A 24,130-nucleotide genomic window follows, 5' to 3' on the forward strand; every position below is an offset into this window, starting at 1 on the left:
TAATACTCCAAAGCCCCCCGCCTCACCCCAATAATAACCTCTAGTCCTACACACTGTAGACGCGGCAAAAATATATTACATTACACTTTCCTGTAGTCTTAATACAACTTCATGCACCGACATTATTCGTTTATCCCATTTCTTCTGTAACATTTCAATGGAAACATTGAAAATTACTAATTATGAGGTTCCAGAACAAACGCGTGAATGAAACCTTGTAATTCGGAGCCTGTTGTGCGAGTTCCAGTTAAAACGTCACATTGCTGATCTCAATCGGATTACAGTGTGTTCTACAGCAACAACAACAACAAAAAATCTCTTCAAGTATCATGGCTGAAGACTTTACAGCTGATCTCAGTTTACATCATTATTAGTCTCTCATCCGCACAAACAAACACACACACACACACACACACATCACAAGAGTCACAAGATGGAATCGGCATTCACTCCTCCTGTGATTTCCAGACATTCACTTCAGAATCAGGGGTAGTTGGGGCTGCACACAGAACTTTGTGACCGAGTGTAATGATGTTATAGGGAGACGATCCATTCCCCCACATTGTTTGTTGAGGGAAAAGAAACTCCTCTCTGAAGATTCTTTGGGAAACGGCTGCGGCGCTCTTCTGTCGTGGGAGGTTGAGGAAGTAAACCTCTGGAAGGTTCCGTCTGTGCTGCTGCGAGTCCTTCCTTTGATTCAGTCCAACAGCTCTGTGACACCCCTTCTCTGGCCATCTCACTTCCCGTCTCTCTGGGCGTGGAATCATCTCGGTCTAACGGGGCATCAGGCAACATCTAAACAAACAAGGGCAACAAAGAAAACGGTCAGCTGCTACGACACCAAATAAAAAAATTCAAAAAAGTATCTTCTGACAATACAACAGGATTCACAGACTCCGTAGTAGCTCAGTAACGCTGTGTAGCAGTATCAGCGTTATCAGATTTAAAGGATCATCACATCTAAAGCTAACTGCAGTGAGCGACGTCTTCTGCAGCTATACAAAGAGAATATACCAGAGAAGAAGTGGTTCAGTTGATAATGACAAATGAAAGAACCAGGGGCAAAGCAGGAAGAGGACGCTTATTGACCTGGTCCCTGCTGGGCTGAGATATCCTCTGTTCCACTCAGAGGCTTTAGGAGACCGTTCTCCCTGAAGGCTAAGACAGGAACTCTCTTCTCCTGCTCCTCCTCCTCTCCCTCAGGAGGAGACAACCTGGAATGTGCAGGCAGCACAATCACCTCTTCGAACTCCCCGTTCTCCCTGGAAAAACAGAGGATGGAAAGGAAAGCGTTACCCTCATCGCAGCCACCAATGTGCCCAAGAAACCTTTACACTTTATATTACGTTTGCTGTAATTCTACCTCTGGTCAGGATGGCTCAGTGCTGTGGTGTCGGGCTCAGGTTGGCGACCGTCGCCGTTGCTGTTGTGTGTCGGTGACGCCGTCACTGCAGATGGACTCGGATCAGCAGGTGTCACTGGTGACAAGAGAAAACCAACACAGCAGTCAGACACAGCATCATGGGAACAACTGAAGTGGATCCATGGCAAAAGTGATTATTCATTTTTTTCAGAATAATAAAAGGTTTGATTGTAGAAAAAAAAAATGCAGTTACCTGCGTTGTCTCCATTCCTGTTGGGAACAACATTCTACAGATGGGAAAGAACAACAAGAGAATGAACACACAGGTTCTTCATGCTCAGTCACATTCCACATTTGCGTCAGCCTTTACCTTCTCTGCTGGGTCTGAACGTCTTGTTCTCTTCATGATCTCCTCCAGACGCTGGTGAAAAAAAAAGCTTTTACATGCACTGCACTTGTGGAATATTACGTTACAACTGTGTGTGTGTGTGTGTGTGTGTGTGTGTGTGTGTGTGTGTACATGCGTCACCTTTTTTCGCTCCAGGCGTTCAGCCTCCTCTTTCTGGAAGTGTTTCTCTCTCTCCTGCCTCAGTCGCTCCGCCTCTTCTCTTTGTCGAGACTCTTCCTCCTCTTTCTAACAAACACAAGCACCCACAGAGTTTTGATTTTATTGTGAGATCAACAGACGTCTCGGGTGGGATTGCAAAGTGTAGTCCTTTAGTTCGCTTGCACACTTTCTCCCACCTGTTTCTGGAGTCTCTCTGCCTCCTCACTCTCTTTCTGAAGTCTCTCTTCCTCCACCTTTCTCTCCTCCTTTCTCTCCACCTCCTCCTTCCTTCTCGTCTCCTCCGCCTGACGCTGAGCCTCCTCCTCTCTCTTCGCTCGCTCCTCGGCCTTACGGCGAGACATCTCCTCTTGCGCTAACCTGTACAAACTCAGATGAATCACATTCGAGGATGCAGATGCACCTCCAGTATTATCCAAGTTCACAAGCAGCGCAGCCAATTCACCTCCGCTGCTCCTCCTGCTGCTTTCGCTCCTCTTCCTCTCGCTCCCTCTGCTCGCGGGCCAGGCGCCGATTCTCGGCCAGGATACGACTCGCCTCCTCTGGATCTGTGGTGCCTGCTGAGTGCCTGTAGCCTGGAGGACTGCTTACGCTCCCTAGAAGGCATCATACATGAGAATTTGAACCAGTGTATCTTATAAACTGAGGGATAAAAAAAAAAATCCAGGCTGCACGATAATGTGGATGTGAAAGAGGGTGGCAACTGACCGCTGGCTGCTGGTGCTGTCCGCTCACTGCTGGTCTTGTTCTGACCCACTGGCTGAGGTCGAGGCTGAAGAGGACCGAGAACCTGCTCTTCTTCCTCCTCTTCAGGGGCTCTGGAGGGTTGGGGGCTCTCCGGTGTGACCCTGAAGGGACGGAGATTTCCTGGGTCGTCTGCCCCCGGAGACTTGAGCAGCTTGGGGGTCGGGGGACGCCCGACTGACTTTTGTGGAGGCCTGTGTGCAGGAACAAAAGCAATTAGAACGGTTTTCATGGAACGTAGTTTACTTGTACTATTGCCAAAAACCTTGTTACACCCTCACCCACCCTGCTCCCAGTAATCCATTACTCCAATTTGTGACAAATCTGCTTATGTGTCTCACTCTGTCAGGCATCATGGTTGTGTTCTCCTACCTGCCAGGAGAGGGCACTGTCCCTTTTCTGTTCTTCTTGCCTGGAGAAGAGGAGCGCTTTTTGGGGGGCAAAGTGAGAATGGGAGCCAGTGGGAGGGTCAGGTTGCTCCATGACTTCCTGACATGGTCACGGTCCTTCTGCTATTGGTGCGGGAGATGGAGGGAAACAATGAGATCAAATAAATCATTTTCTTTAAGCCAGCAGCCATAATGTCACTGAAATAGCGCTTCACGAAAATGTCCTCAGCAACACACAAAGTAATCAAGTGGTACAAAGAGAGCGGGTGTCCCGACCCATGTTGTCCTGTTGACCGCAGCAGAAGATGATCATCAACAGGATTAGACTCAGACAGCCGTGCATAACCATTGGCACCAACTTAACGAAAAACAAAACCTGTTGCCAAAATTAAAAATGGACCTTTTCTAAATCAGACCAACTCACAAGGCATTCATCGCTTATTTGTAGAACAGGCAAAAACAAAAACAAAAAACTCACTTGCATTAACGATGACCTACAGTTAGAGTATGTCGACATTATGGCACAAAAGTGGTATCACTAGTATGCTGTGTTGTGTCTGGATTATGTGTTTGTGTACATGTGTGGTTTATGCATGTGTTTACGGGTCCCTATGTGGAACAGAAAGTACAGAAGATGTCCTCCTAAGACTATAATGGAATAAGCTGTGACACAGCAGCAGACAGATGGACAGTGCGTACAGTAATGTGCGTGTCTGTGTGTGACGAGCACAAACGCAGTGTGTCCGACTGATCTGGGCATCATCAGTATGAAAACGTCAACAACAAGATCATAAATATTACATCGCATAGAAAAACAAGCACCTAGCTTTTTGTCACGACTCATATTTTGTCTAGATATTCGGTCACACACACGTGCAGGTTGATGACATGACCCACCTGTGTGGCGCCGGCGGTCCTCCTGCGAGCGGTCGCGGTGGACGACAAGACCGTCCCCTTGCCGAGGCTCCTCTCCTGGCTGTGGCAGCGAGGAAGCGGCTGGGCCTGCAGCGCTTTGAAGGACATGGAGCCCATGGGGTGGCAGGACACTGAGCGAGGACAAACAGGCATGGCTACGGTGATGTAGGAGGCGGGAGTGCGGAGTGTTTTTACGGGGAAGGTGTGGAGCAGGGCAGCGGGAGGGTTTGATGAGCAGAACGTTTGATAAACAGGAGCAAGACATCGAGAAGGAGAGGAAGGAACGTGAAGGATGTCACACAAATGAATAGAGAGAAGGCGTGCGTTTGGGCGGACCAGCGGAGGATTGAGAGGAATGAAAAAAGAAGATGTTTGGTAGAAACAGAGAAGAAGAGAAAGACGATGTTAGGGCTGCGGATTTGAGGCACAACTGCAAATATGTTGTTATGCTTTTAAAAGAAGCATAGACCGGGTTAGAGAGTGAGACAAAGAAAAAAACCAAGCCCTACTCTACAAAGTCCCAGAGAAAGTGAAAGCAAGTATGCATGCAGAGAAATGTACGTGTGTGTTTGTGTGCGTGTGTGTGTGTGTGTGAGCTTTGAGTGTCTGACACAGGCTGGTGTAGGACGTTTCAGACGGTACAATGCTTTAAGTCTCGCCAAATCTGATTAACATCCGAAACCGTTCGGGTTCAAGATGCCAAAACATGAAGAGCGTAAAAACTTCTCGCGCTACCAGCTGTGATTGATAGTTTTAAACATCCTCTATTTCCCTCAGTGCTGACCATGAGAGGAGGAGTCACTCCTGCGGGATGTGTGTGTATTACCTGTTTGCGCTCCAGACAGACTCATGGCACTGCGGCTACGAGCCAAGTAGGAGTGCGTTGGCTGCTGCAGGCGGTTCACCACATTGCTCTCCCATGGCGTCAAAGGAAGCCGGCGCGGGCCTGAGCACGAGCACACGCACGCACACACACACACACACACACACACACACACATAACGTATGAGGCTTGATAACAACTTAAAGTATTAACCGCCCACTGATTAGCCTCAGCAATCAGTCAAAGCACATTATAAACGAGGCATAATTACTGTATTTGCTGCTCATTCCTTCCCTCACACCGCACAGCAGTGTAGGCGAGAGATTAAGTGAAGTCGTAAGCATGCACAGGCTGATATGTTACACCTCCACCTGCATGCACCAGTTTGTTGATTAAGAAGGGAGGCAAATAGCCTGGAGTGAAGCGCAAACCAGCAGCAAACATAGGGAGGAGAGCATTCGAATAAACCGGGTAGATCAAAGGATATGTTACATCTGCATTTCAAGAAAATGTCTTTGAAATAAATGAATTCAAATAAGATAATCCTTTATCAGTCCCGCAGCGGGGACATTTACAGGATTACAGCAGCATACAGTATGGTGCAGAATTCATCTGGCAAATAGTTCAAGAAGGGCTGAACGATTTAAGTTTGTGCCATGCAGTCATTGCTACCTAGGTGAGCTGGCATATTGTACATAATGTGTAGCTTATTAAGCCGAAGTGGACAGTTCAACAGTTCATTCATCTTCCCGATGACTTGATTTGCCGCTTAGAAGAGACAAAGGACAGTTCGTCAGACAAAACATGCAGCACTGCTCGTCTTGATAATGAAGCAGAGCACAAGGTTGCAGGTTTTCAGGGTGTAAAGATACATCCGGGCTGGAAACCGTGTAAAGGAACCCACGTCTCTAATCGACACCTCATCGGATTCAAACGCGGCAATGGTTTCACAGTTCATGTCGCGCTCGCGTGCCATGTTTCCAACAGTGTCCGTTGGAGTGTTTTTCTTGGCAGCATGAAACTTGGCACGTGATAAAATGTCTATAATTATGCTCACATGTGATTGTTGGATTGTAACAGTGTACAGTGTTCCCGCAAAAACAAAAAAGATTATCCTACAGAGGATTAGAGAAAGGGGCCACGCTGGTCCCTCGACCCCTCTGATGAAACACAGAGAAGTGCTAACACATCAACATATATAGGTCATGCCATTTGATGATAGTATTGAAAATATTGCACATCATCTCATTCTGTAGTCAGACTTCTGTCATCCAAGGTTCAAAGCTATCATGATCTACACATGTCGCTATTAAAAGAACTATCGTTGTTTTTGCAGGGTATTCACAACTTTCTGTTTGGACTTCCTCCACAGTTTCCAGCCCATGATCTGTTCAACATAGTGGGTAACACATAACAGGGAGGAACCAAGCTGCAAAAAAGGTCCCAGAAAAACACCTGTGTTTTTGTGCAGGGTGGTCTTTCCCGGGTGTAGGCGGGGTTTGGACTGAGATTTGCTAATGACAGGGGAGGAGGCTGTTCTCATCTGTAAGCCTGTCAGCAACATATGAACATCAAAGAATGCATGGTCTTAGGGTTAAATAAGCACTTAAACAAATAAATGAATCATTACATTTGGCTGACAGATGAGTTGATCAATACCCCTCCCATATCTGTCCATTGAATATGAACACACAGCTGCGTGTTAGATTAGCCCAGCATTAACTTAAAAAAAAGTGTAAAAAAAACAAAATGAATCGACCAAAGCCTCTAAAATTGACTGATTAAAACGTGTTATATATTTTTTTTTAAGCCGTAAAAAAGCTTGTGTGTAAAGAACGTCAGGTAACTGTGATAACCGTTAACAGTACAAATATGGGAGTGGTACTCATCTTTTCATCTAATTCTCAGCAAGAAAAAGTGTATTTCCCAAACTACTTTTAATATATGATTACCGGTAAGTTTTTTGTCTGTTTCAATGTTACCATACCGTCCAATCGCATTAAATAGAGACAAGAAAACAACAGTCACAAGAGTCACGACAAACACGATTGGCATAAGCACAAAGGCAGTGAACACTGTAATGAATAATATTGGTGTTCAAGATCATCTTCCTTACCTCGGTCCGGTGAGTGTAGGAGTGTAGCAGAGGAGTAGGAGAGGCGCTTGGTAATAACAGGGTCAATGTGTTTGGATAAATTCATCGTGGAAACTGAGCGCCTGTCAGCATCTAGAAACAAAGAAAAACATGATAAAAGCACAAGACGAGACATTGAACAGGTGGACAGAGAACAGGGGAAGAAAGAGAGCGCTGGAGCTAGCAATCTCTCTTTGAAGGGTTACTCTAGTCTATTCTGGTTCAATGTAGGGTTAGGTGTGAATAAACTACCAACATGTTGCTAAAGGGGAAAACATATTAGAAAATTAATTAGTGCTAAATGGGTCTTACGTAATCTAAAAATGGAGCGAGAATGGTTTGAATGACTGCGTCTTGGGATACAATCAAGTCAAAAACTGGATCGCTACATGCAAATAAAACAACAAACACTAATCCTGCCATTCACTTTGGCCTACATTTGCACTAATGCTATAGCACTGGCCGGCTAACTGGCACAGCGCTTTAATATTCACATTGGGAGGTCACTCCGTATCTGCGGCAGAGACTGAAAGCACTCTGCATGTGCTCCAGTCCAGCGAGGTCGAGCGGATAGAGGAAAGCCGACTCGACAAAACCTGGTACCAGGAGGGGAAAGGACAATGGCAGAGAAACAAAGAGCAGAGAGGAGGTAGAGGGAGACCCGAGAGCGAGGGTAAGAGGGAGAGAGAAGAGTGAGAGAGGGGTTGAGTTTGAGAATAAGAGAGTGAGGGAGGGAGAGAGGGAGAGAGAGAGAGGGAGGGGCAGAGCAGGGTGTGAGTCAGCAGTAACAACAGAGGGCAGGGGATCTGCAAAGTTCAAATATACACACGGCAGAACAATACTGACACGCAGAGGCAGGCAGACATATTTACATAACAGACACACTGCCGAGCATCAGGGAGAAGAGATTTCAAAAGTATTCAATAAACCTGCAGGCACTGATACTGTTAGCGTTGTGAGTTCCTGCAGGCACTGATACTGTTAGCGTTGTGAGTTCCTGCAGGCACTGTGTGTCGTGTGATGTGTCAAAGTACCGGCGGGCGTGCTGGGAGCGTTTGTCCGCGGCGGCCCTCCCCAGGACCACCGGTTGGGCTTCTGTCTGGTTCTCTGACTCCTCTCCACCGTCCGACGGATCACCGCCTCATGACGAGCCTTCAGTCGCGAAAACAACAATAAAACATCAGTGTTAAAAAACAACAACACCCCAACATGCAAATACTGGAACAAAGTGATTCACTGACTGCTGAACAGGACACCTGCAACTCCTTTCATGTGACATTATACATATGTAGACATTGACGGCTCCAAAACATTTCAGTCTAAAAAAAAAGACACCATTGTATGTTTTAGGGCTGTTTGCGTGACTGACAGAAGGCCTCAGCTTATCTAGTTCAGCCGTGGTGATTCTCACGCGCTCTTCTTACCTCATCTCCAGCCACGACTTTTATTTGTATTCTAAAGCTCCAATGACTTCTGAAATCAAACCCAAATCAAGACATCCTGTCACAAATCGGTGGGGGGGGGGGGGGGGGGGGCAGTGCCACACACTGCGTCTGTGTTTCCCCACGGTCTACGTTATGGTGCGTTGGTAAGAAACTAGAAATAAGTTACGGTTCGGAGATAGGAGTTGGTAGTGAAGTTCAAACTCCAAAACACTGAAGAGGGAAGGGGCATAGAGCGTGTAAATGGTTCACTAAACACCGATATGTATTAGCCTGTCCATGAGGAGTATGTTGCACTTCTACAGCAGGCGTGCATGCAGGTGTGTTCAGGTGAAGAGCAGCGGATCGGAATGCACAGGACCACGTGGTGTCAGACCTGGTCTTCGTCCACTTTCTGCCGTCGCTTCTCCTCCACGGCAGCCCGCCTCTTGTCCTCCTTTACTCTCTGCTCCTCCAGCCTTCTCCTCCTCTCCTCCACCTGCCTCTCATAGTGCAGCCTGGCTCGCTCCTCGCGTGCCTGCCACTCGGCCTCCTTGACCGCTGAGGAACGCACAAACACATACTCGGTTGATGATTTGCTGCACATGCATAAGTGTGTTCATATTTGCTCACACGCTAAAAAAACAAAAACATGGGCAAACACACACACACACACACACACACACACAGGCTTATAGCAGCAGTGTGATGGGTCAGCTGTAGATCATGTGACGAGGCTTTAGCTCTCAACACAAAGCAAATCCCTCTGCCCCTCAGCTGGGGCCAGAGGTATGCCCACTGCACAACACTATGAACACAAACACACTTCAGTCATATAAAGCATACACCGCCACCGACTTCCTCGAACCCATCTGTCGTGGTATGTCCCTCACACGCTCGTACAAAATCACCCATTCAAAACACAAGCCTCCCTAAACCCTTTAGCATGGCCTGACCCATTATGTAACATTCATGCCATGGCAACAGGGGGTGCCTGGCTTCAGCCTCGTCTTTATGCAACACCAAGAGAAACGGGCCCTGCACCACAGCACCAGCCGAGTTCAGGGAGGATATGTTGCGGGGAAAGACCGAAAAAGAAAGTGAGGGATGCATTAAAAGCCTCCCGCACACTAATGTACAGGCTACACACACACACACACACACAGTTGAAGGATACACACCGTTCTGTTTCTCACGCTCCCCGCGGCGCTCGCGGGCTAACCTCTGTCTCTCGTCGATCTTGTTGAAGAGCACCGAGTCTGCAATGCAAACGACTGTTAAACAGCAGATTTAACAACCGTACAACTGGGGGTGAAAGACAGAACCAATCCTGGATTATCTCTCTATGTAATTGATTGAACGTGCGAGAAATGTTTCTTTGTATGCCAGTGTGACTTACCTGTTTTGGTGGCAGCATTGTTACTGGGGCTGGTGGTGGTGCGAGTCGGGGTGGGGCCGGGGGAAGGGGTCAAGGTGGGAGTGTAGGTCTGCCCGGAGCCCGAGGAGCCGGGACAGGTGGCTGAAGACGATCGGCCATCGTCCGATATGTGCTGGGAGTAAGACGCTGGAGAGAAAGACAAACCAGACAAGCGTCAACAACAACAACAACATGGCAAGACAGAGACACCAAGAGAGAAAACAAGAGACAGAGAGAGATACCAAGATGATTTGACATGAGGTAGATCCATCACAGCCAATGGATAGGTCCTGTTGTGTGTCCGTAACAAACAGCTGTTAACCACACAACAATGTTAGACACACAGAGCCTGGGAGTGGCCATGGACAAAAAAAAAAAGATGTAAATCAAGGCCACAATTTATTAATTTGTGTGCACAAGATAAGACAGCACAACAGACCAGTCTTTCTCCCCCAGGCATGAAGTATCGTGCACCTGCTTCAAGTACCACAGGCGGTAACCATGAAGATCCCCAGGGCCGTCCAATCGACCAACTATTAAGTCGATAGCAACCGCCAAGTCAGCATATTTCCGACGATATAATCCACGAGCTCTCAATATCCCCGTTAATTGCCTTTTTACGAACTACAATCCCTCACAGTGGGAAGTGGGAAGCTAAAGTTAAGCTTTATCCGAGTCTCCATCCAGAGCCATCTGCAACCAAGGACAAGTGCATAAAGAAGGTGGCGGTCGGGAATGAATGACTTGGAATGTTTTAATTAATATGTCGTATTGTTTAAAACAAAATGTGGGGACAATTTAATGACCAGCCATGACATCATGTGTGAGGTATTGTTCTCACCTTGTGAGTCTGTGTGTGTGTGTGTCGTCATGGTAAGAGGTGTGGTCTTGGAGACACCAACTGCAGCAGGAGGTATGACAGAAGCGTCTTTTCAGCGTCTGCCAGTTGTTTACATTTCTGTCTGTAGACAGATTTAGATGGCGTCACAACGGCGCGAGACGTAATCAGGTGTAACCAGACACATAGCGCTGCCTCTGTTAGACTCTGAAGCTCGGTTTTTGGCGACATTTACAGTAGAACGTCTGCACTCCAGCCTGACAGGAAACAAAACGGTGCTCCCTGCGTTCTCAAATGTTCCCCGTTTGTTGCAGTGTTCCCACTCAGCTCGGAGCCGGGCTATTGATTCATGACACACACCGTCGGGCTCAGGGTGGCTCAGCACTTTCAGGTCAGCCTCCTAGACACAGACACAGAGCCCAACATGGGCCTTATTATGCACAAACAGATAAGCGTGTCCCAAATGTTACCCAACATGTACACACCTTTGTGATTTGGGGTTAAAAAAAAGGTGGCTCAAATAGTCAAGGATGCAAAGACAAACAGTGTTTAGGTGGCAACTAATTAACTTGAAGAACTGAACAGGCAGAGATACTGTGGGTGTGCAAAGTAATTGCAGTCTGTCCCAGACAGTTGGAGCTTGAACTAAACCAGTCGTCCTGACCCAGACTCTCCCTGAAATAGCACAAGCCGAACGCACTAATCTTACTCTTCTCCACACATGCTTTCTTTATCTCTTCACTTCAGTGACTTGTTAGTTCAGTGGGGTAATTAATTATGCCGGCGGAAGAGAAGAGCAAAGTACAAGTTCCATATCCACTGCTACAAGTTGAACACGCTCAAGTACACTTTCCATTTAAATGCAACGTCAATTTAAACTGCATCCTCCTTTTTTCACAATGCAATGCTTCCACGGATGTATGACCAGACTCGTCTGTGTGATACCTGCAATTAAGAGAACAATGTGGCAACTATATGCCACAAAAAGGTAATCAGACATGGACTGTTATCCACGTACTGCTACACTTTATGGTTCATGGTCTGACACCGTTATAGATCTAAACTGCCATTGCCACCCTAACTCATTGGAGGTATTTTTTGCGGGAATCCACAAAGGACACGCTGGACAAAGACGTGAGGTCGTAGCTGCAGAAGTATTGCATTTCACAGTCGACGGAAACTCCACGGAGGTGTGTACGCAAGTATTAACAGGTCTACGCTGCCTCTGGTGCAGCACTATTGGAACTGGTTGATAATGGCTATTGTGGCAGGAAAGGCTGGGCCCGGCCAGGTTACAATAATGTCTCGTCAATGAATGCATTCTTTCCCCTGAAGTTATTTCCTTTGAGCAAATGATTAGCTCAGTGAGAGAGGAGTACAATGTCCTGCAGCCAAATACTACACTGGAAGGACCGTACGCAACTTCCACCAAGAGGTCACATGAACATAAATGTGCATCAGAAAGACATAAAGGAGCTCTTTCTGTTTGAGGAAGTTAACTTCTAGTGACTGATGAAGTAGTCCGTCTGACAAGCTGAGTGGGACACTTCGCTTGCGGAGTCAAACTGAACTTAAAACACAATAGTCTCAGTTTAATATGCTGGACTTATTTCTGGCGCAGTTAGTTTGCTCCTGCTGCATCTCACAGCCTCGTCCATCTGTTGCTGAGGTCACTACACAAACAAACCTCAATAGCAGAAAGTAGAATTGCTTGCACGCACCAGGCGGCCATTTAACAGCCTTTGCAAACAGACCAAAGACCAATTCTTATAAGCTCCCAGTGAACCTACAAAAGACCCTCGGCCACTTTCTGCTCCCTCCGTCTTTCATCAACCATGGAGGATGAGAGACGGTGCAACACTATTGAGGTACTGCAAATTCTTCTCAGGGAAGAAAACAGACAAATTCCCCAGCCATTGGAAGATTTTACAGTATAGTTCTGTATGTTTGAGGTTTTCAAATCCATATTCGGTTAACTGTGTAGAATAGATATTTGACTCTCTCATGAAAACACCCTCAACTGCAAGCTGTACTTTAACATCATCGTCATGTTTTATTTCAAATCCAATCTGCGGGAGGACCGAGTCAAAACACAACTGTCCCGTTGCTGACAGACCGCAGTGTACATGTGTTCATTCCCTGCCCTCCACCTTGTTCAACCTGTGCCGAATTCATCAATGAAGCAGAAGTCATTGGATCGAATCGCAAGTCTTTACCTGGAGTTTGGTGCATGATTCCAGGGGTGCCAATGCCGGGATGTGACCTGTTGAACCCCTAGCTAGCGCCCCCCCCCCCCCCCCTCTCCTACTAGTCAGATCGGAGGGCCAGACACAACGGTCCTACTTCCTGTTAACATCCCACATGGTGGAAGATAAGCTCAGATCCCAAAGTCCATGGTGCAGTGAGTAGGACGGAGGAAAAAGCAAAAAGAAGAAATTCCAAACGACCGAAAAAGGGACCACCCAAAAGATATTTTTCAAAATAAAAGGGAAAGCAGGAAGGGAGAAAGAGAGAGAGGGGTCAGCTTTGGTTGGTGTCACCGTTATTGAGAGCCGACTGACTGCCAGACTCTCCAACCCTCATCCTTTTGTCCATGTGTGTGTTTATGCGCGTGTGTGTAAAAGAGACAGAGAGTGAGACATAGGGAGAGTGTGACTGTTTAATCTGCCCCTCCCTCCCTTAGTGCTGCACTGTGTGTGTGTGTGTGTGTGTGTGTGTGTGTGTGTGTGTGTGTGTGTGTGTGTGTGTGTGTGTGTGTGTGTGTGGAGACGCTCCCCACCCCCAATCTATCTGCCTACATTGACAGTCAGATTAAATGGTCAGAGCTAGCGATTAATGCTGGGCGGTCCGGGCCAGTGGGGAGCAGGCGAGCATGCTGCGTGGCTCCAGCTTCCCCTGCAACCCGAGAGGATTAGCCCGCTGCTAATGCTAAGCTAGTCGCTAAGCTCCGGCCGACAGAGAGGCAAAGGGGGCAAAGCGGGCGCGAGTCCTCCTTCCGGGACAGGCCCGTCAGGCCTGGATCACAGGTACCTTCAGAGGAGCGTGCTGCTGCATTAGTTGCACATGGCAGGTAACAGGTTTCAGCTCAGACGACAGGAGGCATGTCTAGAGTCACTCATTATGGATTTTGACAACACGCCAGACAAAAAGGGCTGTGAATACGCTTTTTTATTTATTGTTGTGATGTTATAAGAAACTGGTCATTGGTTGATGATGGTAGATGTCATGTCAGAGATTAAGAGTCACTGAAGAGCACTCAACCAACCAAAACGCACGTCAACCAATGTCGATCAAAACTCCATCTACTCCAACTGAACACTGAAGGACAAGCCATGCTTTTACACCTCCACATAGAAAGTCCATATTTGTAGAGCAGTGATAAAGGCTGCACTCTTCTTGGTAAATGAAAAGGTCCGCTAAGGTTGAACACATATATACAGTAAATGTGTGTTGACGAGCTCGACATGCGTCATACTTACACTTGGCACCATTGCAATGAAGACAGTGTCACGGCATGACTTAGCAGTTACCTGTGACTTTACTTTGAGCTCATGCTCACTGCACAACCCTCTCTTGTCTGTTCTCCTCTATTATTCATGGTTTAAGTGAGATGCACATGCTCGCCTCAAGAGAGAACTGCAAAACCCTTAGTATGAGAATCATGTCTTACAATTAAAGGAAATGCACTTCTTTAGAAATCCCATCAAGTTTTTGTTTTGTCTTATTGTACCATATAGCAGTTGCCGAGACAACTACCGGTACTTTCGTTCCTTGGCGTCAGGTTTATCTTAGAGCTGGGTAAGAATGTATGCCTTAGGAATAAAGTGAATCATAAAAACTCCATCTTTAATTCACATTAATATTTGATCACCTTCCCGTCTCCACGAGTCAGAGAACAAACCCTTCCTCAGTCAATCTGTTCCACAAGTTCTCCTTTTAAAAAGAACAAAGAAATGGACGAATGGACACAAAATACAAATAAAATGAAATAAAACGAAACGGGTGCTCCATTGCGTCACAATAGTGTATCTGCAAGCCTTAGCCAGCACTGCTGACTTAACAATACTCCTTCACAGCATACCACGTTATTGCTTTTAAGGGCAGCAGCATGGTGCAGATTCAGTCTGTAATACGACAATAACCAGAAGACCCGGCCCATAACCTTCACGACTAATTCTTCAGAACCTTAATCCCAAATCAGACAAAAATGGGTTCCTGAAACCAACTGTCCCTGGAAATACGAGACAACAGCAGGTCTCGCCTCACTGAATGAAAACCTATGCAGTGGATGAATGAATCAACAACAAAGCAAATCTTTTGCTCTCAGATATTTGAAGCTTTTGACTCTAAAAGACAACCAGAACACCAGAACATCAGTAAAAAGTGTTGCACATTTCTACCTGCTGTGACACATGCTGTCCTGTTGACTGACCGCTCTGCCTACTGATGCATTAAAAGCACATACACGTGTGAAGTAGACTGCACCTTCACTCTCAGCTGCCCTTGTGTTGACCCAATCTTGCCTTGTCAGCTGGTTTCCACACACACACACACACACACACACACACACACTTCTCATCAGCCTTGTCAGCCACCTGTCTCTAGATGACTGAGACTGATTGGTTAAGAGGACTTTTCCTCTGCAAGATTAAACAGCACACACACACACACGCATATGATTAACGTTATTTTATGAAATACACACGTGCACTTGCGTTAAATGCTCCACAACTTCAATGTCTTTTTTTAGTCTTCTACTCCTGTGCTTCTCCAGATACTGGTCGCATCTTTCTTTGCCCTGCAGCCTCTCTGTCCGAGATGTGAAAGCACTCACTCGCACACTATTTAGTTGTTTAAATGAAGCTCAATGTGTGCAAAGTACCAGAGCATGCACATCCATCTTGCTCCTCCACTTAACACCCCTGTCAGTTTCCCCTCTATCCTTTTCCTCCATTACCTCTCGTCTTCCTCCTGCAAGCATCTCTCCGTCTCTGTCCTTCCTCTTCCTCGGTGATGGTGAAGAGTGCCGGGATGGCTGAACGGCTGCCTCCCTTCCTCAGCTTCCACTTGCCCCGCGAGCACCCACCTCCTCCTTTATCTCGTCCTTTACTCTCTGGCATCGCCTGCCCTGTTGCTAACCCTCGAGCCACTGGCTAACTCACCGTGCCCCTGCCCATCCCACCCTGCAGTGGTGGGTGGGTGGGTGGGTGGGGGTGGGGGGGCAGGTCAGTGGTAAATGCCAGAAGATGGTGGGGGACAGGGTCACCCCGAAAAGCCCTCTTCGCAGTGAAGACGTAGATAACTAACAGCTAATGCTAACAGCTAACTCCTCTGGTGTGCATTGCTGCTCTGTGTCAGAGACAGCAGAAGGAAGAGAGGAGGACGACACATCAGCGAGAGCAGGAGAGATGGAGGAAATGGAAATGTGACAGATGAGAGAAAAACAGGTAAAGACGGCGAAAGGACAAAAGTTTGGAGCGATGAAGAGCTTGAAAGAGAGACAAACAGAGCTGCCCACTGTGCCGTGTATATATGCTGCCTATGATGGCAGTGCCAGGCAGAGAGACAGAGCGAAAGAGACACAGAGTGCGACAGAATCTGAGCTCTTGTAGACTGGCTTAGAAAAAAAAAAAAAGACTTAATCCACAAGACCAGCTCGGTCGAAAGCTGGAAAGATTGAAATTCTCTTGACTCCCTCACTCCTCAAGAGATGCTGCTGCTGTCACTACTGTGACCGCAGCCCCCTTTCCCCCTCCTTGCCTCTCTCTCGCTGGGCCTATTCTGTAAACGCAAACTAGTCAGAGGAATCACATCACAGAGGCACTGACTGTGTACACACACACACACACACACTCTGGCCCACAGATACACGGGTAGCAGCGTGCAGCAGGGCCTTTAAAATATTCAGTGCAAGTCAAGCAGTGGAAGGTGAACCGGTACCGGTAAAGAGTTTCCCTGACAACCGCAGCACATGGACCAATGATGAGGTGGCAGAGTGGAAGCGAGAGAGCAGAGGACAGGCACACTTTAGTGTAACGTGTACACACACACACACACACACACACACACGTAGGGATGCACGCCTATGCACACACCAAAGCAAATAATGCAGTGCTGGAGCTGCCTGGAAGGGGTGTGCTCTTAGAGCACATGGTATATGACCCCGCCCCCATTCTCCACTTAAAGAGCCATCAACTATTTGAAATACCAGGGTCGTACAGCAAATATGCAAATCTTTTCTTTTCATGTCCTGCTGGCTCTTTACAGGAACAGGAGGACACAGAGGTAAGAATATGCAGATCAACAGATATATCTGAGCAGCATTAACAGATATTGAGTTGTGCTTCAGTTTCATTTCATAAATTGACAATATTCTGGATATGAAAGGGTGAGAAATAAAGAGGGTAAAGACAGAAGATCTGCTGAGCATTTGAACCGGTCAGACACACACACAGTGTGGCAGGTGCCATGGAAGGGAGGGAGACATAACAATAGGCCCATGATAAAGATATTGCCACTTTATTGGAGGCTTGTCCAATAACAGTGCAAACATCAGCCTGAACAGCCATTATAGTGGTGCTCACGCAGGCTAAGCTCACATCTACCAAGGCAAATACACACGGAGATCAAACAACCAGCTTGAAATCTTTCTGAAACAAAATACTGTGGCTCAAGACAGCAAGGCGACAAATTGATTAGACACGACCACTGACACCCACGGAGACAGAGTGCAAGTAAGTCCCGCCCACTCCGGAGGGGAAAACAATTCATTGCTCTCCATTGACTTTGTATTGTGTGAAGGAGCCTCCTTGTCACTTTCTTAGTATTTAGTAAAGAACACATCCAATTCACATTTCCAAGCATCTCCTGTTATCACATAAAAGAGATTCAGGGCAAGACCTGCTGCCTCATCTCCTTCGGGTGCACAATGCTGTACGACACATTCACGAAAGAGCAATCTGATCTTTGTCCCTGCAGCAGGATAGAGCAATGCTGTAATCCTATCCTGAGACTTAAACCGGAGAGGCTGGGCCGCACACCCTTCTCACACCTATCGAGTACGTGTGAGAGAGACACACTGACACGGGATTCGATCAAATACTTTGACTGCCGTACAGACGGATACATTTGGCAACGCAAAGAGATCAGATTATTGTTGCATTTAATTCAAAGATGAACAGCTAATTTAGTTGGCAGGGAATGTCAGCTGATAAAGAAAGATATTGAAACTGGTCTTGCGACTTAGTGAGACAAAATCACACCTGCTGTGACAAAGTCACAGCAGGTGTGATTTTGTGTTTTGCCATTAGCAGCTAATTGAAAACACCTTTGTTGTTGTGCGTCATTACTAATTGAGAAATGGCCAGAACTGAAACAATACAAATATTACTGAAATGTTCTGCCCTTTTTTTGAGTCAGTATTGAATTACAATAAGGGGATTATCCACAATATTCTTCTTTCTTTGATTCTGGCGACACGTGGCCATTGCGTTGATGATTTGCCCTGAACAGAAAATGATTTAGACTGACAGCAGCTCACACATTGTCGAACACACCACTATTTGATGTTGGCTTTTAATGTAACATTTATTTCACTACGCAAAGAGAAAGTGTGATTCAAAAATGACATACTGCCCGACAAAACAGAACCCGCACTTCATTGCAGCTCATTTTCAGTCCTAACGTTGATACAAAAACGACACCATGAAACAACAGTGTGGGTCACGTCCGGTTAACTGGTGTTGTAGAAAAAAGTTCGAGGTATTAACACGACAAAAAAAACCCTCTGCTCGGTGCCATTAATTCACCTGTCACGTCAACTGGAGGCGCTTTACGCACGACTTGACACAATGTCAGCAACAGGTGTCCGACAGAGCAGGAGGAGCTCAAGATGTATTTCAACAAACGACAACAGGTGAAACTGAAAATGTCGTAAGTTTGGAGAACAGCTGGTGTTTATTAAACGTCAGGCAACCGGTTGGGTGAGTCGGTTACGTAGTTAATCCCTCTCCCGTGACCGACCGGCTCCGAGTCTCTTCTGGAGTTTCAGCGTTTCAAACGTCGACAAAATCAACAGAAGCCCCTTCAGCTGAGCAGTGTGTGGTACTTTAAATATCAGCGCGTCCTTTTTTTTTTAAAATAAGAAGCTTCTAAAAAAACTTTTCCGCCTGTAGGAACTCACCTTGGGACTCTGGAGGAGATGCGTCGCTGCCATCCTGGTCCGCCATTTCTCCTGACGTCAGCTGAGAGGGATCAGCTCCAGGAACCCGAGAGGACCTGCTGCGATGATGTCGAGACGGGCCGGCCACCCTCCCACGGACAGGTGGGGGGACGACCCAGGCGAACACCTAGTGTGTTTACAGCACAGAATAAACTTTTCGCACACTATTAGTCTCGATAATCAGACATTTGCGTAATTCTGGATCTTTAATGCACCTTCATAAGCCAATAAGCCTCACCTGTTACCTTTGTGTTCTTGCCTAATCAACTTAGAAACTAAATATTTCGTGATTCTATGTCTGGATAATGATATTTGTACTGCTTGTACAATGACTGCTTGATGAACATGAGATAGGACAAGGTACATTGTTCAAGTACAACATGGTCTCAGGTCTGTCTGAAGTGTAACGCTGACATCCAGTGGCAGTGTGAGTACAACAGAACGTCTTACCATTGCTGTGATCTTTTGACCTTTATGTTTGGTGTCTGTACACCAAAGCGGTCAGACATAATTAGTCAGATTTTTGACATGTATTTATTTGTTATATATTAATTAATGGTGTTTTCGATAACTCTGGCTAATTTGACCTCAAGTCAGGTTGAATTTGGGTGGCGCACAGTTGTTGCATTACGTATCGCTCTGTTTTATTCAAGTGTCCCAGTAAGCCATGACAGCGTGACACTGAGCCAGCATGCACAATACCAGGGCCGTGAAACTCAAGCAGTTGCTTGGAATTTAGCCGTCATTAATTGTATTATATACACCTGTGCTTTTCATACTGTGACCTACCAGAAGATCCTCCGTGAAAAAGCCGTATAATATGTGTATAAATAGTCCCGTCCTACCAGGTGCAGCACAGTGAACATGTCGCTTTGCTGCACAATATGTGACAACACCTGTGAGTATAGGTGTGTAGCACATTATCTTATATATCTCAAGGTAAAGTTCTGTCTGTGACAGCTGTTACTGTTTTTTATTTTTTTATTTTTTAGCTTTGTGACTGATTTATTTTTTAATGGCTTTCAGTGTTTGTTTTTTTTAAATGATATTATGTGGCTTAGCAAGTCGGATCATTTTTTTTTCAACCCAAAAAGGAAAACTTTATCTTTCAAGTTGTATGAAAAATTCAAAACGCACCTGATGTGGAGCTACATGGTTTTCGCTGGACAGCAATTTTTAGAACAATTGTACAGCAATGGTTTGAACTGGCAAACTGTTCCACGTATGGCTATTGTTATACATGACCAGCAGAGGGAGCTCTCTTCTTAATGTTTGCCTCATCAAAACTACACTCAATCCCGTGATAGGGATGCAATGCTGTTCTCATTAGGTTTCATTGAGTCATCAATAAGATGTATCAATCACAAGATTCAGCTACTGGCAGAGCTGTTAAAACGAGTATTGTCTAATACCTGGAATATTTACACAGTATATATATAAAGGCCATTTCACCTCAGTCACCCTTTAGTTAACAAAGAAGCATTTCAATTCAACAAAATGAGATTTGAGACAAAAATTAACCAGACCAGTGCTATTTGAGCAAGGATTCTATGCTAATCTCCGCTCACATCGCAGCTATTTGCCAGACTGTGCAGCTTTAGCCCCAGGTTTGATCCTAGCCCCTTATTTGCCGACCTAATTTTCAGACAAAATCCCCTCAAGGCAGAACTATACCCCCTGCTCCTCTTTAGCGTCTGTTTTTCTGTTTTTGTTGTGTCAGAAGCCAGTGTGAGGGTGCGCGGTGGTTAAGCCTGAAGTGGCGTTCAAGGTCATATGTGCATGATGAAAGTCTCCCCATACTGCTTGTAATTGGTTCCCAAAGGACGGGCATCAGATTCTTCCTACACAGGCATCGATCCCCTCAATGAAAGGAATATACACACCGAGTCTCTGCATGGCATCGAGTGTTTTCTTTCTGATCTGAAGTGAGAGAGATGTTGTGTGTTTGCTTGACCTAAATGAGCGCAAGATTCCGAGGGAATGGATGTCAGACGTTTCAACTTTGGGATGCTGATCCTCTGGTGGGTTAATGCTCCGGGCTCCTCATGGAAGATCAGCTCAGGTTCGAGCAGATCGAAGAACTGATTTTTGAGGACAAGCGGCCTCTCCTTGCTCCTCGCTGATTTTATTTGGATGTGTTTGTGTGTGCGCCTGCACAGGAGTGTGTGGGCCAGCAAACATCAGAGCGGAGATCAGATATGTTTGATGAAGCAGGCGATCTGGAGCAATGTGGTATTGAAGCCCCCTAAACAACATCAACATACATGGCTAAATAAGCAACGATCAAAGTTTAAGTCTTGGAAAAATATTTAAGGTTTTATTTAAGAGTTTAACGTTTAAGAACTCAAGCCAATCTGCTTCATTAGGACCGTATTGTGGTTTGATTGGTTCCAAAAATCCCTGAAGCCTGATTGGTGCACGGAAGAACATCCATCACCTTTTTTATTTTCAAATGAGCCCAGACAAAACATAAACACACAAATCTCCAATGTGACATCACCAAAATTCTGTGAATTTTGAGTGTAACGTAAAATCAAAGCTTCTGTATTGTAAGTCGCATAACTTTGTTTTTAAAACCGAAATCATGAGGCGCTGAGGTGGAGTGAAGAAAATCAAAGAGATAATCAGGTGAACAATGCATAGACTGCAAAAATGAATTTCAAACCAGCTTGCAGAGACATGCTGCTGTGTTGACGATAACAAAATACAAATAAACAGATGTGGCGGTGATCAGACTTCAGCAACAGATGTTGGATGATGGATACATCATCACGACTCCCATTGTGTTTCTATCTGTCATCTCATCACGGTGAATCCACACGTACTCTGGCAATTAATAATGAAGCACATTGCTATGCAGGTTTAATTGCTGCCGTCGAATAACCCACATACTCTATCACTGCTCCCTTTTCACAGCAGAGACGAAAGCAGATGAACTATTAATTGTTATTGCACCATGCAGTACTTTTTTCACTCCTGTGTTTTTGAATCTTATCTCTTGTCCTTCTAAAACTGACTCCACCTGCCTCTCTGTCTCTGTCCTTACGTGTGCCTCTGCCGCCTTGTCTCTTTATCCTCGTGCTACCTTTCACGCAGCAGACAGACGGGACCATGTCTCCATAGCAACTCGCAACTTTTGTCGTTTTTGACAATTGGGACCGTTCACTTAAGCCTCCCTTTCCAACAAAGGAAACCACCAAATCACAGGATTCCGGATGCTTTAACTTGTCTGTTTTTCTCTCTCTCGATGAAACAATTGTGTACGTATGGATCAAATAAGACCATGCAACGCCCCGATCATGTCGTCTGTGTTGTTAGTTAGTATAACAGCCTCTTTAATTATCTCTGTCTCTACATAATTCTCAAAAACAAGTAGTCCATACACAAACAGGCCAGCGGACATATGGCTATGTGAACCAAGTAAATAGTGCTATTAATTCTAAATCCCTGCCATTAATCCCTCTGGTGGTCGCAGTGTTATTGTCTACACTGCAGTGTTTTACTGACATCCAGGCATTTATTGTGTTGGGTGGGGTTAGGGTGCTACTTGACAATAAGGCTTTACATACACAACATATGAACATGGTCTAGCACTTGTCTATTCTAACGATTTGGGATAACTAAGGACATTTATACAAAATGTTGTCGTACAATTTTGAGGTGCTTGTACTTTACTACGCTACTTTCTACTTCTACTACAATACATTTCAGCGTGAAATAATGTACTTGTTACTCTTGTAATTTAACTTGGTTCAGGGGTAGAGTTGGGTACTTAAAAGTAGTTCCAGTTTGTCCAGCTACCGCAGTAAAATATTACTTACGCATTGATGCATCAGTCTTGTCATTGAGTAATATACATTCATACTACTTTCATTTTGTCCAACCCATCATCCATATTACTGATGACAGTAGTGACTGAGGTAAATATTCGTATAAAGGCTTTATATGAACTTCTCACCGAAACTGCTTCAGACAGCTGCACTAAAGCAATTCCCACTCATTCAGTCAAGGCTGCTATGTGTGTGTGTTCGCCTCCAGCAGCAGTAGTAGTAGTAGTAGTAGTAATGGTAAAAGTGGTCGTTGTTGGCAACAGAGTCTGTGTGGTCATGTGCACACCGACCTCTTTTTATGCTTGAAGAGCAAGAGTTGTAACGTTCATGTCTGGGGTGCTGGAAAATGGAATGTGCTCAGCGAAGTGAAATTAAATAGATTTCCCACAAGATGCACTGCAGGTTTTGCCACACACACGTATGCAAGCTGTGTAAGTGGAACACGTGCATGTGTGTTATATAGTATTTATAGAGTTGGGAAAGGAGGTAGTTCCCAGGGATTCGGTTGTACTTAAAGTTGAAGAAGAATCAAATATTCATCAGTAGATGTCAAAGACACTCCGGCTGGAAATGACTTCATTTGGCGTAACCTCGTCTGGCCCACTTTGCAAAGCACTTTCTTTGTCTCTAACGTTCCCGTCGTCCTAAGATCACTTGCAGGTTACAACAGGGATGTTAAGGAGAGAGTTCTGATGGAGCAGGTCCAGTGTGCAGGGTTACCCCCACTGCTCTATCTCTCTGTCTGGGTAATAAGTGATGCTGTATGGCTGAATCGCCTGTCATGTGAATGAATGAGCAGACCATAACGTCGGCCCAGCATTTGTCTGATGCTGCAGTTGGGTTCCACAGCAGTGGAGACGAGATGGGATCCATCTTCCAGCAGAAGGGAACTGGACGGGTGGGGGGGGGCGGAGGCTGCTGGTGTCAAGGCCATCTCTCATCTCTCCTTTTACCGCCCTGGTCATATTCAGCGTCTGCCTGTCTATTTTTTCTATTCTCAATCCATCCCCCCCCCTCTCTCTCTTTCTGTCTCTCTGAAGTATTGGCATGATGGATCACTGAATCCACAAGAGAAGGGGGGGAAAAAGAAGAAGAGGAGAGTAAGGGGGGCAGAAAGGAATGTATAGAATCAAGAGAGAGAACGACAAAATGAGGAGGGGGATGGGAAGGCACAACGTTTACAGTGGGCTCTGCTTGGCCATTTCACATTAGGAGGTGTTTTTTCTATTGTATTCCTTGAAAATTCACTGTGGCTTCAACAGCTATTCTCCTCACATTCACCTTGCAGTCCCAATTATTCAAGGCAGCGTGCACGAGCGCTCCCTGCCAGCCAGCCCCAGCTGTGAAAAGTGGGTCATGGAATTTAAAGGCACACGCAGCCTTGTAGCACTGCACCGCCGCGGTCAGGCTTTCTGTTCCTCCCAACACGCAGTGCGTGTGTGCAATTCTGTCTCCTGCATTGACGAGGCA

The 24,130-nt window shown here is 45.9% G+C and overlaps 1 protein-coding gene across 1 annotated transcript; it reads right to left on the bottom strand.

Moving 5' to 3' along the window:
* Nucleotides 1–531: 531 nt before the first annotated feature.
* On the bottom strand, nt 532–15,729 carry map7b (microtubule-associated protein 7b; the record flags this gene model as incomplete). Its single annotated transcript, XM_079290466.1, has 20 exons — nt 532–795; nt 1,090–1,262; nt 1,364–1,478; nt 1,617–1,650; nt 1,734–1,784; nt 1,893–1,997; nt 2,108–2,288; nt 2,374–2,524; nt 2,637–2,866; nt 3,045–3,184; nt 3,959–4,131; nt 4,803–4,922; nt 6,255–6,350; nt 6,916–7,026; nt 7,428–7,529; nt 7,968–8,085; nt 8,752–8,915; nt 9,536–9,613; nt 9,754–9,918; nt 15,567–15,729. The coding sequence occupies 20 exons, from the start codon at nt 15,727–15,729 to the stop codon at nt 785–787; spliced, it is 2,481 nt and encodes an 826-aa protein (XP_079146592.1). The 3' UTR covers nt 532–784.
* Nucleotides 15,730–24,130: the final 8,401 nt, after the last annotated feature.

Source organism: Melanostigma gelatinosum (assembly GCF_949748355.1).
Source record: "Melanostigma gelatinosum genome assembly, chromosome: 19".
NCBI lineage: Eukaryota > Metazoa > Chordata > Actinopteri > Perciformes > Zoarcidae > Melanostigma > Melanostigma gelatinosum.